The sequence below is a fragment of the Sebastes umbrosus genome, chromosome 17, assembly GCF_015220745.1.
Source record: "Sebastes umbrosus isolate fSebUmb1 chromosome 17, fSebUmb1.pri, whole genome shotgun sequence".
Classification (NCBI taxonomy): Eukaryota; Metazoa; Chordata; class Actinopteri; order Perciformes; family Sebastidae; genus Sebastes; species Sebastes umbrosus.
Genome location: NC_051285.1, coordinates 13,383,232 through 13,400,593, shown reverse-complemented (window position 1 = coordinate 13,400,593; position 17,362 = coordinate 13,383,232). Strand labels below are relative to the sequence as shown.

Genomic DNA, 17,362 nt, shown 5'->3' with positions numbered 1-17,362 from the left:
AAGCACGGTTTGGCTCTGTGGCCAGAGGCTTTTGACCATCTTGTATTATATATTTTTAGTTATGTATAATGGGTGCATGTTCCTTTATTTCTTGCCAGTTTGTCATTGGGCTCGTTCAACATGAGCCAGGCCTGCTCAGAATCGATCACTGGCGATCGGCGCACAATGCATGCCGGTTAGATATTGTGATATGTGTCCCACATGTGGGCAACAATAACCTCACAAGAGCCAGATGCCGCAGTTGCTCTCCACTGACTGCACTACCCAGGGCATGATGGGAAACGCCAGGCTGGTTGCCTGATCAAAGAGCTGATCGGCTCTTAGTTTTGACACAAACTCCACGTGTTGTAGGAAGTCAGAACTTTCTGTGTAATTGTGATATTTAAAGCTAGATTATAGGCTATTAGTCTCATGTTGTGCGATGAAGAATCTGTTAACAAACACATCTTGTGTAGTTGATATATATATATATATAATAATGAAGGTTATCTATAAAGCACTTATCAAACCAAGTGCTCATTACAATGTGCTTTACAAGGCGGACATAAAAATAATAAAGTATAGAATCCAATGCCAAACAAATATAAATAAATCTGAACGCTGTCTGCAAACTACACTTTGGCTACAGATCGGATCTAACAGGATGTAACTTTTCCTGTGACTTCTAGTGAAGTCTTACTAGCTGATGGAAACGGCTGGAAACTGCAGCTTTTTATCACCGCCTCCTGCTGCTGCTGCCTGATCTCGTCTACTTTCCAGGCAAGGCGCATTTCATCTTGCACGAGCCTAATGTTCTTTGTACCTTGTGCTTCGTGTTCCAGCCTGTTCTTCCTAGTAGTTTTGTCTTTTCCAGTGTTTAGTGTTCCCGGTGAGTGATCTTTGCAGGAAAATTTTAGGTGAAACGTATGAGAGTGCACACAAAATGGTCAGACATTTTAAGTGAGTATATGATCTCTAAATTATAAATATACCTCGTCGCTCTCAGAGGAGATGCTGAAAAGGTCAAGCAGCAGCTCTTGTGGACAAATACACCATTTATTACACAAGAAATCTTTGATATATCATAACCGTAAAAGCACAAGTGCTAGTAACATGGATGGACTGTATTAAGAGGAACAGACACTGTGTTCCAAGGCAGCTCCCAGTACAAGTTGCTCAGCTTGCACATTCATCAAAAAAGTTCTTTATGCTTTTGATTTTTTGCACATGTGGATTAAAGTCTTTTTCTGGGTGAGCTGGACGACTCGCTGCATACATGAATAACACAAATATACTGATACAGCTCTTTTTTCTTTTTATTTGGCCCAGAAGTGGTGCTCATTGTATTATACAGCTGTTTCTACTGAAATGGTAGTATATTTGGGAAAGTATTCTGGCCAACAGTTCATCATATAACCTGCAATTTCAACTTTGGCAACTACGCCGAAATTGCCGCACGGCCTGGCGATGTTCCTGGTAGCTTGGTTTGTAATAGGAATGGCTGCAGGTTTGCCATTGTGCATGCTGGCTCACTGGTAAGGCCTACAGGAAGCTAATGGAAGAGAGCCATCGTTATGTGATTCATTACAGCGTTTTTCTGCAGTCAAAATGTCTGAGGCAAAAAAATGTCAAATATATCTTTTGTGATGTTTTCCCACACAAGCAAACTAACAAAAGGACAAAGCAGCTACTCACACATATTCACATTTCTTGTGAAAGTGCCCAAAACATTTGATTTCCATCCCAGACAGCCCATTCATCCACTTTGTTGTCCCTCATATTGTTTTGAACGAAAAGCTGAAAAGCATTATAGCACAGTTTTCATTGCGTGGGGACTATCTGCTCTATTTTCGTTATTTCTGTTCATGGTTGCTCAAACCTTTCATCAGTGACGGAAGGAGCATTCAGATACTATAAGCAAAAGTTGCAATACCACACTGTAAAAACCATAGACTGTATATGAAGTTTGGCTGCAGTATAGGTCATAAATCGTGCTCCCTGTATGTTAGCAGATGGGTCAAACTAAAGAGTCAAAGTACACGACAAATACATTTTACCCAAAGATGTTTTCTGTCATTTTGGGTAGTTCTTATCACGCTGATGTATGTTCAAGTGATAACTTTTCTGAAAAGTTTGGTTTTAATTAGTTATTTGATGCTATAAAAAGGGGGTGCGACGTTATGATTGACAGCTGTGACTGACAGCTGCTCTGAGTGAAGTAGTCGCAGCAGGAGGCTCAGGAATTGTACGAGAGAGGACATGTAACTTTATCTTTCCATAACCGTCACAAATATGACACTACTGAGGGCCGATTCTCAATGGCTTTTTCAAATGCTTCAAATTTTTGTCTTTGCTTTTACAGCAATACAATAACATCTCTGACAGCAAGGTCCACCACAAGACTAAAACATTTTTGTCTTTTCTGCTAATACTCCCCTTGATTTTCTGAGTTTCCTTCCTGTGGGAGGCATTAACGGTAAGATAAAGGCATGTTCTCTGAATACAGCTTTAAATCTGGAGATCCCCAAAGTGTTTTTACACTTAATATACCATAATCCCCTTCTATAATCCTCACATAAAAAGCACACCGCTCCACTCCGCTCCTCTCCTCTCCTCTCCTCTCTTCTCTTCTCTTCTCCTCTCCTCTCCTCTCCTCTCCTCTCAGCCAGATAATAAGTTACTCACAGTTTAAGGAGGGATCTGGAGAGGCTCTTAAAGGTGTTTCTCGGCAACTCCCTGATCCTGTTGCTGGACAGATTCCTAAACAGTTAAAGAGAGTTAATGATAAACATTAAACACCAACAAAATAAATCTCAGCAGAAGCAGCCGATTTGACTGTTATCAGGCCATTACATGTGCGTCATCGCTCGCTATAAGCATCATAGATGTGGGTCAGTAGGGGCATACTATGTTGTAAAAGTGAAAGCAAAACTTAAAAGCCACATGTTCTAACATGCTATAAAACAGCATGGAACATTAAGTTTTCAACACAAACAAAACAACTTTTTTAAGTTTAGGCAACAAAACCACTTAGTTAAGTTAAGGGAAAACATTGTGTTTTGGCTTAAAATAACTACGTTTCAAAAGTGAAAGTGAAACTCAATGTTAGTGAACACAAACACAACTACACATTGTTGGTTTGACACAGGATGTAAACCCTGCTCTCCTGGATGAAAACCCTGTGTTTTGTCCCGTCCATCACTCCCAACCACTACCCCATATGGAGTTTCACTCTGTCTATACTACAGCACCGGACTTCCCCTTTTGCTCCTGTCATAAATACTATGGTCGCTAGAGATCACTGTCGTCTTCTTTTATACCTTCTTTCAGTGATCTACCATGTGAAAAGATGATAAAACCTACTAGTGGGTGTAGTAGGCCCCTTCTGAGCCACATCTATGAGGCTAATAACCACTGATAGCGCCCATTTAATGACCTGATAACGGTCTAACCGGCTGGCAGAACAAAACTACATGGTTTTCTAACACTGCTTCCATTGAATCTCCATCCATTATACCTTCATTATAAGAGAACACTTATATACAGTTTTTAAAGACCTATTTTATGGTGGCATTTCAATCTAAAACCATGTATTGTGTCTGCATTTTACACATGTAAACACATGTTATATCTGATCTTGTGTGGTTAATTAATCCTACTTGTTGTTCTGTAAATCCTAACTTTATAGGCATATATTAACACGCACATGGCAGGTGCTGAGCTTAAAATGAGCAGATCATGAAAAAAAAACAAATAAATAGCTCAAACACTGCAGGAAACGCAACTATGCAATGAATTAATGAACACTGGAGCCTTGCAGTGTGCTATTTATTTTTATCTTATTATCCATCCAAAGATCTTTATAATCAACCATCAGCTTCAGACTGACAGTGAATTTAATAAAACAAGTGAAATCTAATTATTTACATAATCCACCGATCCAGACAAGATTTAATTTCATCCAAACCAAACACAAAGTGACAATAAATGGCAGTTCTCATCGTTTGATCATTCAATTTTAAATAAATGGCTGAAAACAATGTTTTATGATTGGGTCTTTTTAAAGAAATGCCTAGAGCTGATGAATATCTGCTGATGGGTTGGAAATTAATTAAATTTGAGGAAAAAAATCCATCAGCAATAAGCAACTCAATCACCATCAGAGCATTTAAAGATTATCAAATAGACATTTCAATTTCCACTGACCCCCAGTGATTGCTTAGTCTAGCCACCTCTTATTAGTATTTAATGTCGTCTGATATAAACTTCATTAAATATGTGAACAGAATAAATTGGCTGGCACTCACAGTTCAGCCAGTTTCCACAGAGACTGAAACGTGTTTTCAGGAACTCTTCGGATCCGGTTGTCCATCAGTAATCTGAACAGGACAGAAAAAGAGGTGTTTCAGTCCCCTGTGGTGGATCCCTGCTGGGACTGGGTGCAATCTCATTTGCTGCACTACCTGAACATATGGCTTCCCACAATGCTCCTTCCGCTAACACTTTAGTATTTTTCAACTTGGACCCTTGTTTTTGTGTCTAACTGACTAATAGGGACAATGATTTTTAAAATTGGTCCAGTAACTGTAGGCTGCTGCGGCAAAACAAGCTGCAACGACAAGTGAGCAGCATCAATGTAACGTTACGCCCACTAAAAGTGCTTGTTTTTGCCACTGACAGGCCGAATGTAAATGGGACATTTTGAATAATTGACTGAGGTAGCTACTCTCAGGGTACCTAATCATGTGTGTCATCCCAGCAGATGGGAATGCACCTTATTTGTAGTTTCTCTTTGGGAAAAGCTCCCTAAATGGAATGGAAACGTGGCTGATGACGCACTTCTAAAATGGACTGTGCTTCAATCATTTTGGACTTTTATTACAATTTAAAGTGGGATACTCACAGAACTTCAAGCTTGCTGCAGGTCTCCAAGATGGAGTAGTTGAGATTTTGAATCTGGTTTCCCTCCAGATCCCTGAGTAGAAAAAAAGGGGAACGTAACCCCTTTGTCACCTCTGTCTACCATTTGTTTTTACGCACACAAACACACACACATCCGTCTGTCTGGTAAATTCACAGATATCTAATCACACACATGCACTACACACCTGCACACATACAAGTACACTCAGAGCAGACTCACAGCCAGTCCAAGGCCGGCATGTGTTGACAGAAGCTCGGGTGTGGAAGCTGCTGCAGCGCGGTGCCCACCATGGATCTGACCAAGAGAAGGAAAACGTGAGATCAGAAAACAGAGATTCAGCTCCACACAGCAGTTGAGGTGATGCACCGTTGCAACAGCACCTGGAAACAAAACATCTGTGACATGTTTTGAAAAAGAGAGAAACAACAGATGAGGATAAATGACCACAATTATGAAGCGACTGCTAAAGAGACACAGTGACAAATGAGTCAGACAGCAGGATATTAAATGTCAGTAATGTACAAATGATTGATCTCACTACATGAACATCTTGCACTGGTGTCCACTTTTATTAACTTCAATCCAAACTCATAATTAAGCTAATTTCATTAAATACCGTACACACTACTTGAATGTTTGAATATTACTGCAGACATTTACTGTGCTTTTGATTTTGTTTCACTTGATTTCAACTTCGAGATACTTAAAACATGTTAATGATTTTCATTACAGTTTCATTACATTTGGTCAACTTTATTTCATGTCAAAGTCACCATGTTATCTTGGCATGATGCAGTATCGCCAACATCTGTGACTTCAAAGTTTGCAGCCAATCAGCAAACCTTGTAAAGGGGTGGATTGCGCTTTTGTGCTTTTCCCCTTTCCTTTAGTGTGTTATATAGTTCTCTGTGCATGTAAACGGTCTGCAAAGTTACAAAGCCCAAAGTCCACGCCAAAGGGAATTACTCTCCCCCACAGAAACACTGCTCCTGAACTGCCTGAAATGCCTTGATTGAAGTCCTGCATTTTCTTCCGTAACGTGGTGATGTCACCAAGTAACACATTTGCATAATACCTGCCTAGCAGCTTGTTTGGCACGCCCTCAAACAAAGCTAGTTAGAGCAGAGCTGGAGCGGAGTCCGAAGAGTTTGGATCAGCTGACCAATCAGAGCAGGCTGGGCTTTTTTAGGGGGGGACTGGAGCTCAAACAGAATGTTTCAGACAGAGGGTGAAAAAAGGTGCAGCAGCACAGCCGGTATGAGAAAAAGTAAAGCGTCTTATGAACATTAAAGCATGTAAACATGTTCTAGTAGAAACCCAAAATACAAGCATGCACCTGAAAATGAGCATAAGAGGTCCTCTTTAATGCAACAAGTAAAAACTGACCAAACGTTGCTATTAATTCGGCTTTTGTTTTGTTTTTGTCGTTATTAATTGAATATGCCTTTTGGCATTCAATTAATGACTCTTTGATGTATTGTTCTGGAAAAAATGAAAAGATTTTAAAATGATATGTGCTCACAACTGTATTAATAAACAATAATTAATTCAACAAATCACAAATTGTTGACTGTAATGGGTTATCCTATCCCAGGTCATTTATAAGTCACCTTTTAAATCTCTGCAAGTACTGAAATGAACAGAATTGTTTGCCTGGAAGGCAGGAAATCAGTCTAAAAGCATTTGCTTTGAAAGATGGCAACACATTAAACATCTCTCATACGGCCTTCTAACTAATTGAAGTGAAATCTCCTACAAGGTGAAGAGTTAAAGTCAGATTCAGATTAAAAACAAACTCTGATATTTTGGAGGGCAACACTTCAGACGGATGTGAGGAGAAACGAAGCCGATGCCAGGGACGAGGTACTCCACAGATGAATGGAAAAAACCAAGAGACATATGGTCACTTCTGTCTGAGAGTAACTCCCGCGAGGTACAAACGCTCTTTGAAAAGGCTCACAGAGTGAGTGCACATTTATAAAAGGCTTTTATCTTTCAAGCGTAAAACATTAAAAGGACATTTATTGAAATGGACACCTGTTGTGGACGGAAAAACAAAACACAGAGAGATTGAGTCAAGTGGAGAAATAAACTGTGATCTGACAGGTGTGACGCAGAGCACGGCGTCAAGGGGATTCTCCCAGTGAACAAAGAGTGGGAGAACAATATTGTAATCTCACTATTGTACAAAGAACAAAACAGAGGGCTGATCTAAGCCAGGTCAGCGAAGCAGAGACTGCATGGAGAGGAGGGAAGTGACACTGACCGCGAGAGATAAAGCATGTTCCGTCAATGTGTAGCATCATAACACAAAGAAATGACTGAGCATGAAATGAGGTGTGAAATTTAACAATACTATATATGCATCGAGTACAACTAAGTAGACATTTGACAAGAAGCATGAAAGCTCTCGATATCCTCTGGCGGAAAATTGATTAAAGAAAACTGAGAAAAAGTTCCAGCATGCTTCACACCTAAATAATACACAGTTTTTAGAAATACTGTAGATTCTGTAATACCCCTCATTCATGTGTATCACTCTAATAGTAGTAGGGTGCAGAACATCAAATCTGTGACCATTCTCTTGTTAAAATGTTTTGATGATTGATTTGACTTCTATTGATCTTTGATAAAATATTTAGCCTCCAGGTCCCTCCCAAAAATCCTGTGATGTTGTAGTTGTCTTCTACCCAGATCTGTATAATAATCTGTAAATGTACTTGTAAATTTTGGTGAGGAAAAACTGGCATGGACATTTTCAAAGGGGTCTCTTGTTAATTGTGATAATCTATGGACCATCATGCAATTAACGGTGCCTAAATATTTGAATCGACTGACAGCCCTACTAACACAGATAGCCTACTGTAAATGCACAACTGAAATCTCATACATGTCTCATCTCAGAGAATCTCAGTTTTAGATTAGTAATCAGTCAACACTAAAACAGAAGGTTTTTTAAGAAATATAACTCACAGGAACATGAGAGACTGGAGCCCGATGAAAGTGTCCTGGGACAAGCTGCTCAGCGGGTTATGATCCAACACCCTGGCACAAAGAAACATCGTTATTTATTGTTATTGAAAGAATAGGTCAACATTTTAGGAACTATGGTTAGTTGCTTTCTTATCCAGAATCAGACGAGAAGATCAATACCACACTCATGTCTCTACGCTAAATATAATAACCTTTCCTGAAGATTCCTACCAGAATCTCTCAATTTGACTAATGAACATGTCATATCTCATTAGTGTAATATTGCCTCTAGCTTAATATTTAGTATATAGACATAAGAGTGGTATCAACTATTCCTTTTAAGTATTATAGTTAATCTGCGTTGTCTGTACTGACATAAACCAGAGGTGAAGTGGAGCATTGATTTTACCGAAATGTAGTTTTGTTTTATGGCACACTTGACACAAATTTGATTACACAGGGTAAAATAAGACAGAGCACACACAGCTGTTTAAAATTTATGACACCCTTTGGGGTTGAGATAAATACAAATCTCCCAGCTCTCCACTCTAATGCAACCCAAATGATTTTAAGCACATCAAGGGGATTTGTTTTCATCGACCTTAAACCACAAGTCTAAATCTGAAAGGAAATTCCAGATACGTGCCAGGATACCCCATGTGTGGGTAAAACGGGCGTTTACGTCTTTTAATAAAACCAGACAACACAAAGAAGAGCATGACTAGCCCATAAAAAAACATAATGACTGCCAGAACTACCATGTGTGCTCTATCACACAGTGTTCTTCCATCTACATTAATATAAAACCACAGCGGCGTACATAACACAATAACTTCCTCATGCGTAGCTACATGTGTGTGTGTGTGTGTGTTACTCACAGCCACTCTAACTGCTGGAGATCCCTGAACACACCAGGACTGAGGGAGGATATCAAGTTATCACTGAGAAACCTGAGAGAAAGAGAGAGAAGCAGAGAGAAAGAGGGGATGATCTTCTAATATAGTTTCTCTGACTGTCAATATTATATAATATTTCAAGCAATAATAGCAATAAAAAAAGAAGCTAAACATCCTCTAGTTTCAGCTTCTCAAACACAGGAGTCATTCCACCGAGATGCACCGCAGAGCGCCTCAGGAAGTCATTCCTGCCTGTGGCCATCAAACTTTTCAACTCCTCCCTCTGAGCGTCTGACACCCTGAGGCTCTTGGACTTATTTCCCCCTCTCTCAGCACCTACTACTCCATCATTCCTTATTATCCTCCTTATTCCTTATTTGCAATCTGTACCAGATATTGTACAATAATTCAACTGTGCAATACTCATCCATTAATACTGCATTTATACTGTACATTTCAAGAAATATTCTTATTTAATTCTTATTTGTACTATTCTTGCATTTATATTTAATACATTTAATAGTAGAGGTAGACAATTAATCGGCATCAAGGACATTTTACAAACGTTATCAGTGGAACTGGGCTCTGATTGTGGCCGATGGGACGTATATCACCGTTTTGCATGGAGGCTCCATACACAAAGTCAAGGTAGAGAGGGAGAAAAAAAGCTATCTCTCAAATATATAATGCAACACTATCAGCTCTTTGTCCATGATACAAAACAGACAGACGGGGAGGAAAAGGAATCATTCAACTGTTACTTTAACTTGCTTACCAATTTGGCGTTCTCTCTTCAGTTAATCCAGTCACGTAACCATCCATTCATGAAATGAAATCGCACACTTTAGGATCCTCTTTAACCCCGGGAATACACACAAACATTAATAGTTTGAAAGAGCGGCATTAAACAATGTACGAGACGTGATTTGAAACTAGCGATTGAGACCATAAACTCATGTTACACACGTACACTTAAATGGATGTAACGTTTTTTTAGGTGAGCCTTTCTTTTAGGTGGCTAAAAAAAGTTTTTCTGCCGTCCTCATCCACAGCAGCACGTTGGTTTGCTCCTGAGCGGCAACTCCTGTCTGCTTCTCCAAACTGGGGGCGTACCGACAGTCATCTACTGTAGGTAATACACTGACTATGGATAAGTACCTCGTACAACTCCACTTCAAAACACCCAAACTGTTCCTTTAATGTCATTAATGAAGTGAGCAGGGTACTTACAACCTCTTTAAACTGTGCAGGCCGCTGAAGGCATGCTTGGATATGAACTGGAGGCTGTTGTTTTGCAGAAATCTGGGAACGGAGAAAAACAATAATTAATAATTCATTCAAAAGTTTCTAACTGTAAATTCATGTAAACACATCCACACACACACACACACACACACACACACGCACACACACACACACACACACTTTTTACACTTCAGTAAAAATGACAGGATAATAGCATATTCTCCACATCAACACAGAGGACATTCACCTTCAGGGATCTTGAAGATTAATGGCTGCTCAGATGCAAATTATGACCCTCAAAAACACACAAATAACAATCCAGCTATTAGTGACCTTTGATCCGTTTTTAAAGTTTAGAAATGTGTAACGTTCCTTGAACTTTTAAGACAGCGAATAAGTTTGTGAATGTGTGTGTTCCCTACCGATTAGATTCTGCAGAAGACACTAGCTTAATAAAAACTATTTATAGTTATCTACGTCACTGCATGTTTGGGTACTTGATCAACAAAATTGAAGTACAAGAGGACAAGACCCAAAGGTGCTGGACTGCAGCCATATTGTGTGCTTGCCTTGTGCTAAACCATTACTCCACTTTTGTTCAAAAGCCAACTGAAACAAAAAGACAGCAATTCAATTCTTTAGTCCATTTGTGGTTTAACATTTGAGCCTCATAACTAAACAAATAAATGACAGCATTAACAGTCTTGTAAACCTACAGTCTATTGTGCAACGCTCTATCTTGTTATGGATCTTGGTGCGAGTGTACTATAATATATGGGAAGTTAAATCTAATCATGGTAAATGTACTGAGAGCTTGACGAGAGCCTTTTTCTACAGAGCCCCCCTAGACACCTAGGAGAAATTTTTATTAAGTCGTGCCCTCAAGTTAGTAACTCATTACTTCATGGTGCACTTCTTCCAATCATTCCTGACAGTCTACGCATTGCTGATGTATGGAGCCCCCCTATATGATGTACTTCGGTAAAGTTGGAAAGATATTGATAGATTCAAACTTCTTGGATCAATAACTCATAACCAAAACATCTTTCTAACCGTAGTAAGGTAGACAACGAGCTACAACCTCATTTTAATCACAACGAGCCGTCCTCCGAGCTGGACACATTACATTGGTCTCTATGGGCAGCCGGTTGTGAGACGAGTGGTCAGGGACCGTCTACAAAGTGCAACGCCGAAAAGAGAAAAATATTCAATAACTTCAGTATTATACAGTCACACAACAGTTATCTCCTCATAGTTGTACTACAACATTAAGTTTGGAAAAATATGCCCTTTGCATAATTTTGGTGAATTTTCTATGGGAAAATATTTAAAAACTTCACTTTTATAAAGTGTAGTGCAATCAAAATGTCTTATTTAGTTTAATAAGTATAATCAGGAAGAGACCATTGATGTTCGAAGTGATTTTGGTGGTACTACACTGCATAATACTGAAGTTATTGAATTGTCTATGGTTTTAACTCAACTTACTTTTTGAGGGTTTAGTTTGTAGTTCTGGTAATGTACTGCTATGTTAAATGTCTTTATTTCGGTGTTGGTTGTCTTTATTTTCTAGTTTTGCAGTTTGCCTGTGTCACGATGACGTCTTTCTTCATGTGTTTTGCAAAGGTTGACGCACAACAGAGGTAAAAATGACACCACAGTTGATTTAGAGGTAATAATAAAAACTGCATTAGCAAAGAGCTTCTGTGGCTCTCATACAGTTTTCATCACGATCAATCAAGTGATAAAAGTTGGAGATGCCAGAAAGACTTGTGACTGTCCCTCTGGTTGCCTCATTATCAGCGTGACATTACTTGCTTTAGACTGCAGTCTCACATAATATAATCAATGCAATATAGTATAAATTATTCAATATAATGAGATCAGTTTGTTTGGTTCAGTCTTCAGTAACTTATACAATAAAAACACATGCAAACTATTTTTCAAAAGGCAATAATTGTGTGACGGGTAAAGAGATTTACTGCGTCGCAATGAAATCACATCTTGCACAAAGCATTAATACGGCCAACCAGTCAGTTTCGCTGTCACATTTACAGCGAGTTACAAGACAGGATAATTGATTGAAGAGAATGAGGAAATAATTTCAAGTGAATAACAATGATCATATTTCAAACAAAGCTATGTGTATGTGGCAGGACATGATACGTTCTTCTGTGTGTTGAACTCATTTTGACTTTCATTTACTGAGATCCATTTGTCAACCTGGAAATTTAAACACGAGGAACAAAAGTCTAATGGTAATACATTGTGTCCTTGGAGTTGGAATGATGAAGAAACTGTAAATTGAAATAATTAAATACCAAATTTATTCAACCCAAAAAGGCAAAGTATTAGGATGTGTTCAAATTTGCCACAATATATTTCCCTGAATATGGATTTATGATTATTGGCACTTTTGGCCTCATTTACATTTTACCATTTTTCTAATCTGTTGACAGTGTGATGTTTAATATATATTTTTTTTAGGAAAATAAATTGTAATTTACCTAATTACCTGGATAGCAATGTGTGCGTTTTCTCATGGTGTTCCCATAGAAATACAACAGGACTAAAACAGACATTCCCATTCAAGTCAGTGTAGCAGGATGGTGAGACTGGAGGTTATGTTTATGACAAACTGTTCAATGCTCCATTCACCAGCTGACCTGAGGTCTGTGGGCCTCTGTTTGGATAATTTAACTAGCATCTATGTATACATATGTTGTAATGCCTGATCATACACTTGATGAAGGTTGTGTAGACCGAAAAGTCATGAATAAATAATTTATATCAGCAGTGAGTGTGACAGTGTGCAGCAGAGAGTCAATAATGAAGTTGGAGCCATAAACAAACAGCAGTACTCCAAAGACTTGTGTAAAATAAAACCACTGAATAAAACCATCACATTAATTGCTCCATTTATATTTGTCTTTTTCTCTATATATTTTGTTAACCTGCCTTTCTATTTCAGTATTTGCTTATTAGTTCTGCTAAATAACGCTCCAAACTTACACTAAACGTGAGGAAAAACTGTCAGGGCCATTTTCAAAGGGGTCCCTCGACCTCTTACCTTGAGATAGGTGAATGAAAATGGGTTCTATGGGTACCCACAAGTCTCCCCTTTACAGACATGCCCACTTTATGATAATCACATGCAGTTTGGGCAAGTCATAGTCAAGTCAGCACACTGACACACTGACAGCTGTTGTTGTCTGTTGGGCTGCAGTTTGCCATGTTATGATTTGAGCATATTTCTTATGCTTAATGCAGTACCTGTGAGAGTTTCTGGACAATATTTGTCATTGTTTTGTGTTGTTAATTGATTTCCAGTAATAAATATATACATACATGTGCTTAAAGCAAGCATATTTGCCCACTTCGATGTTGATAAGAGTATTAAATACTTGACAAATCTCCCTTTAAGGTACATTTTGAACAGATAAAAATTAGTGATTAATGTGCGATTAACTATGAACCATCAGCAATTAATTGCGATTGAATATTTTAATTGATTGACAGCCCTAACAAGTATGTATTGTGAGGAGGTGGAAAGCAGCATAAATAATACTCACAGTCTCACTAGAGAAGAGTATTCTGAGAAAACGAAATCGGACAACACTCGGATCTTGTTGCTCCTCAGCGACCTGTGACACAAGCCATGAAAAGCCACAGTTAGGAAAACAAAACACATAATTTCACTTGAGTGCAAATAGAGACAAAGAGGAAGAGAGAGGACGAAAAGTTTGATGCATTATGCGATATAAACCGCCACATAAAAACCTTAACTACTATTTATTGGCCTTTTAATGGCCTCTAAAGAGTTCCTGGTGTCACATTCCCAAAAATAATAGAAGCACCATATGTCAGAGTAAAGACTTGAAAAGGTACACTGTTGTGTAATCTGAAGCACAGGAACATAAAAATGGCAGAGCCTAACCTTATATACTACCCACCCATCCACACACACACACACACACACAAACAGACACAAGGCTGGCGCCAGACATCTCAAAAGGGACAAAGGTCTTAATGGATGAGCCCAAAAATCACCCTCTTTGTTTGAATCTCTAATAAGACTGAACTTAGTGGATAGCGGATTTGATGAACAATAAAACATACTGGTAATAAAATCTAAAGTATCTTTCATTTGCACAACACAGATAAAGAAGGCAACAAATCTCCAGGAAATAATGAACGAGAACAACAAAGACAGCAGCCATATTCTTCATCCAACAACGGGCTTTCATATTCAAACACCCATAAACACAAATAATATCAACACCTGTACTTGTTGTTTCAAGCCTGTAACTGTAAAAATCATTAAAATACAGACATTGTAAATTTCATTCATACAGCACTTAATAATAATAATAATAATAATAATAATAATAATAAATTGGACTTATATAGCACCTTTCAAGAAAACCAAGGACGCTTTACAAATAGAGCACACAAAATCATACTGATAAATAAAACAGAAAAAAAAAAAAACTGTAGCTAGGTAATCAAAACGAATGAAATGAAACACTACAAAAGGCTTCACAAAAGATAAAACCAAAAACCAAAAGATAAAACAAAAGAAACAGAAGTAAAGGAGATGAAGACCATTAAAATAAACCTGAGAAACTAAATCAAATAAGGACCTAAAAACGAAAAAAAACAAAAAACAAATATAATTGTATTTTTTATAAATTATCTTCAGGGTCAAAGTTGTGTGGCATGATGATCTAAGTGGTTGGTTCCCAACCTTTTTCCATAAGGGACTGCTTTCTATCATTGACTAAACTGACGATCCCTGATTAAGTCACATTTTTTTTGTGATATTTCACGTCATAGTCAATGCATAACAATAATAGTACAGAACAACTGATAAACTGTACATTAGTGTAAATTAGTGAACGCAATAACTGCAGGAAGTTTGTGTAAAACAAGTAATTTGCATGAATTTTGAGCAGATTATTTCCTGTGAATATCGCATTAGAGATGAGTTTTCATGTTATGTTTAGGAATTTTGAATACAATTCTTTGTCTGTATTAAGTATTTTCTATTTTTAACAATCATACATATTTAATAGGCTTCTTTTTTTGACAAATTCAGTGTTTTCTTCTCCCTGACGCTTGGCCATTGTTCCATCAGCTCTTTTGTTGTTTTAACTGCGTACTTTTCTAATACAGGGCGAGGCTGTTTAGCAGAGAGGGAAGACTCTGTGACTGTAGCTTGTGTTCAGGTCTTCACCGTGCCCTTATCCTGTTTATATCTTAAATAACAATCCAAACTATTTCTTCACAGAAATGAATAACATCCTGAGAAAAGCACCAAGCAGGAATGATACTAAAGGCAAAATAACAATAAAATAAGCTGGAGATGGGGGAACAACATTTTGAATGGATTATAACAGATGTAGTTTGAATGATTTACTGTACAATCTTTCAAGATCATTATCCTCATTACCTCCATCTGTATTACCAGGTTGGAAAATCATCATATTTCAGCTGCCTTTTTGTTTTCACCTCATAGTTCAGATTTGAATTTCTGATTACTTTTACATTTGTGTTTCCATGGCACGGCTTGAAGTTAAGATTGATCCACTGTTGATTGTGTTCAATCTGAAGATATAATGGCAGATTTCATTGTGGAAAAGGTCATCTGCTTAACTGCTTTTAACATTCCCGGAAACAACTTCAATAATGGACAATGGAGCCCTGCAGAATACTCCCAGTTTCAAAGAGGAGTTAATGAGGAGAGATAAAATCCCAGGCAAAGAGCTGCCGGCTTGTGATGTGTTTCCTCAAAACAGGATATTCAAGCTGACTGTGTTGCTGAAGGCCAGAATGAATCAGTTGTCTTAACCTTCCTTCTTATCAAGATAAGAGTATTAAAGTTAGTTAAAGTTAAAAGACCTGAACTTAAAATTTAAATTACTAATGCAGAGTTTTATGTATCACAAGTGTAAGCAGGTTTTGGAAACAAATTTAAGCGGAGCTGAAATGAAAAAAAGGCCCAGTCAGCTTTAGATGTTAGAAAATCAGGTGGTGGTTCCCATAGGATCTCAAACTGTGCTCTGGGCTTGTGGTGGGCTTAGTCACATTTCAATGTAATATCGAAGTCATGCAGGCCAGATAATGCCTTGAGAGTAAAACCGTGAAATTGAATACTGGAGTGTGAACACTGAGTTCTGGCTGAGGCGAGAATAGAGAAAGCTGCACTATTTTTTTACAAGAAGAATGAAGTGACTGCCTGTATAAAAGCAAAGCGAAAAAACATAAGACCTGCTTTCTTATGTGCAACAATCCCAGACAGTGTCACGGTTTGCCTTGCAGAGACGTGAATATTACACGACTGTATTAACATGCAGTACCAGCAAGGGGCAAGAAAACCACTTTGTGAAGTTAAGGGAAAACGTCATGGTCACTGACTTAGGATCAGGAAGGAAAACCACTTATTTAGGTTAAGGGTAAACATCATGGTTGGGTCGGTTTAAATAAGTACGTACACTACGTAAAATACGTACGGAAACAACGTAACGTCAGTACAGAAAACACGTGACAACCATCACTACAAAACACGTGACAATCGTCACTAACTTGCAAAGCAAAACACTGGTCTCAAACACAGGTATCCCACTTGAAAGTCCTGTGTTTGTTGGACCCGTCCATCTCCCCATCCACCAACCATAAGTGGTCTTTCTCACTTTATATACTACATAACTACCTCTGAAGTTACACTTCCGTCATGCAGGCGTGTAATATTCACGTCTCGGCGACACAAAACTACAACAGAGAAATGCAGGGCTGACTACTCCACAACACCTGTCTATATTCAATCAGGAGAAACCGAGTGGCTTCATTAAATGAGGCATAATGATCAGGGTGTAACTATTAATTTGAGGAAAGTAATGAACCTACAATTAACAAAATTGTTTTAGAGAGCTGACTTTCAGAGGCAAATTATAGGTTATTTGAAAGTACTTTATTGGTTGTGAGGAGAGCAATCAATAATGTGAGGCTTCTTACTGAGAGACCAAATTGAAAAGGAATGGATGAATCAATGAAGCAATCAGGCCTCAAATTAAAACGAGTTTTCAAACGCAGAGAAGCTGAGACAGATGAATGTGGCGACATTACCGACACTGACAATGTCAAACAGATGCAACATGATCCACTCAATTTCTTTGGTCGAGGACAGCCCTAGATGGATGAATGGATGGATGGATGCTATTCTAGTCCGTGTTCAATCAATGATTATTTAATTCAAAAGTGGTGTCACTTCTTTCTTCCTCTTTACTAAGAATAAAAGAGAAACACCACAGACTGCTGCCGGAAAATGAACTATTTCAACTATACC

At 38.2% G+C, this 17,362-nt stretch overlaps 1 protein-coding gene across 2 annotated transcripts in view; it reads right to left on the bottom strand.

Annotated features, from left to right (window-relative positions):
* rxfp2a (relaxin family peptide receptor 2a) overlaps nt 1-17,362 on the bottom strand; it is an 82,758-nt gene that overhangs the window by 18,387 nt on the left and 47,009 nt on the right. For both annotated transcript variants that reach the window (XM_037749081.1, XM_037749080.1), the window contains exons 5-12: nt 13,590-13,661; nt 10,003-10,074; nt 8,755-8,826; nt 7,877-7,948; nt 5,123-5,197; nt 4,883-4,954; nt 4,287-4,358; nt 2,665-2,739 (exon numbers count right to left, since the gene is read on the bottom strand). In XM_037749081.1, the coding sequence (XP_037605009.1) occupies nt 2,665-2,739; nt 4,287-4,358; nt 4,883-4,954; nt 5,123-5,197; nt 7,877-7,948; nt 8,755-8,826; nt 10,003-10,074; nt 13,590-13,661 (582 nt within the window). The remainder of the gene's footprint in view (nt 1-2,664; nt 2,740-4,286; nt 4,359-4,882; nt 4,955-5,122; nt 5,198-7,876; nt 7,949-8,754; nt 8,827-10,002; nt 10,075-13,589; nt 13,662-17,362) is intronic.